The 1,969-nt window shown below is 33.5% G+C and overlaps 1 protein-coding gene across 1 annotated transcript in view; it reads right to left on the reverse strand.

The window, feature by feature from the left end:
• The window catches only part of LOC103606477 (cell surface glycoprotein CD200 receptor 1-like), a 56,215-nt gene that overhangs the window by 49,414 nt on the left and 4,832 nt on the right, over nt 1–1,969 (reverse strand). The window contains 1 exon segment of the mRNA XM_008591067.1: nt 428–536. Coding sequence (XP_008589289.1) covers nt 428–536 — 109 coding nt within the window.

Below are 1,969 nucleotides of genomic sequence, written 5' to 3' on the forward strand. Positions count from 1 at the left end.
CCCCGCCAAAAAAAAAAAAAAAAAAAAAAAAAAATCAATAAGCATGTCCTAGTGAATAGAATGCATACATCGGTGTCAAAGAGAACAAAGCTCTTCCATTATCAGCTATGCTGTCTTAGACAAATCCCCTGACGTTTCTGGAAGAGTTACTGTGAGGATATTAGAGATAATATACATGAGGCATATAGAATAATGCCTGGCAGAGTAAAGACATTCAAATAATAACCATTGCTGTTTGTTGTTTGTTGCTGCTGTTGCAACTGCTACGTAGTAGCAGTTGTTGTTTCTACCAATCTGCCACAAGTATTAAATACTAAGACACTAGTGGTAGCATAGCAGAATCACAAATTGTGCTGCCTATAGATTTCCCAGTTCAATAGATGTACTTTGGGTGCTAGTCCATTTTAATTAACTAACCAATACTTACATCCAGTAAACTTCCACAAAGCAATAGGTCCCACAACAGTCAAAATGCCCAGAGAGAAACAGTGATTTGTGCAGAGTCCAAGGTGTGGAGTAAACTGGAGGCTCAAGACCTTTAAACACAAGCATAAGGAATGCCTTACAATTACATTTCTCATTGGCAACTCTGTTTCATCTATGGTATACTATTAATGTTTTAGTAAAGATTTTTGCTCAAAGTAGCCAGGAAATTTGGAGAAAGTAAAATGTTCCATTTTCTCTATAAAATTTAAAGAATTTCTACTAAAATTTTGCCTAAAAATTCTATAAAATTTCCTTAAAAAGGAATCTGTAAATAAGGTCACAAATGTTACCATTCTGATCAGAAAATTTTTGACCAATGTGGCATTTACAACTTTTTAAATTTTAATCTTAGAAAATAAATAGTATTATGGCATCACCAAAGAGAACCTCAGTGACATATTTTGGAAGGTTTCTGGATATGTTTCATAATAACTTTAAAAAAAGATGTCTGAGGTGAGGAGCTATCTTCCCCATTCCTAACTAGTACTACAGCTCTTTCTACCACTCCATTGAGATTGCCTTTGTGACAGTCATCAATGATCCATTAATTGTCAATCCAAAGGATGATTTAAATTCTTATTCTACCTCATTTCTTTAAGGAACTTGAAACTTTTGCTGTTTTCTCCCTCAAACTCTTCTATTGGTTATTGTTAGTTTTATTCCACCATGACTTCGTTTTTTCTCCCTTGTTAGTTTTCTTTTTTGGCCCACCCTTTAAAACTGGGGTGTTCCCCAGATTCCATCTTGTCTCTGCTTTTCTATCCAATGCAACGTTCTTCCCAAGAAAATTTAACTCACTCCCATTGGTTTATCCATCACTTATGGAATATGACTATCAAATTTGAATCCCATCCTAATTTCCTGTGTTTCAAACCTGCATTTCTAACTCATCTCAAAAATGTATTGAATCCAAACAAATCATCCCCACTTCCTTCCTTGTGTTCTTATGTAATCAATGGCAACATCATTCAATTGACTAACATAAAATACCTAGTCATCAGCAACTCCTACTTAACTCCCATATTTAACTAATATAAAAATCTCATTGCTCCTGTAACAAAAATATATTATGAATTTTTTTAATTTTGTATTTTTGGACTATTTATGTCCAAGTACTACCCTTAATATCTCCATCTCAGACTACTAAAATAGCCTCTAACCTGATCTCTCTACCACTAGCTTGTTTTAATCTTAGTCCATGAGAAACATACAAAATTTCTTTCTGATCATGTCATCTCCTTATTTGAGATACTCCTTTGCCTTTCTACTGCTTGTTGGCTAAACTCTAAACTCCTTAGAATAGCATACAAAGCTCTTTAAAACTGAACCTTAGTTTCTTTGTCAAGCCTGTGTGTAGTCCACAGATTTAAAATTTTGGCCAGATCTGAACAGTAGACTTTATACACACACACACACACAAATATATATATATATATTTATTTTGAGCTCATAAAATATTTTTTTAATGAGAAAATTCTACATA

This window comes from Galeopterus variegatus, unplaced genomic scaffold (genome assembly GCF_000696425.1).
Source record: "Galeopterus variegatus unplaced genomic scaffold, G_variegatus-3.0.2 Scaffold6604, whole genome shotgun sequence".
NCBI lineage: Eukaryota > Metazoa > Chordata > Mammalia > Dermoptera > Cynocephalidae > Galeopterus > Galeopterus variegatus.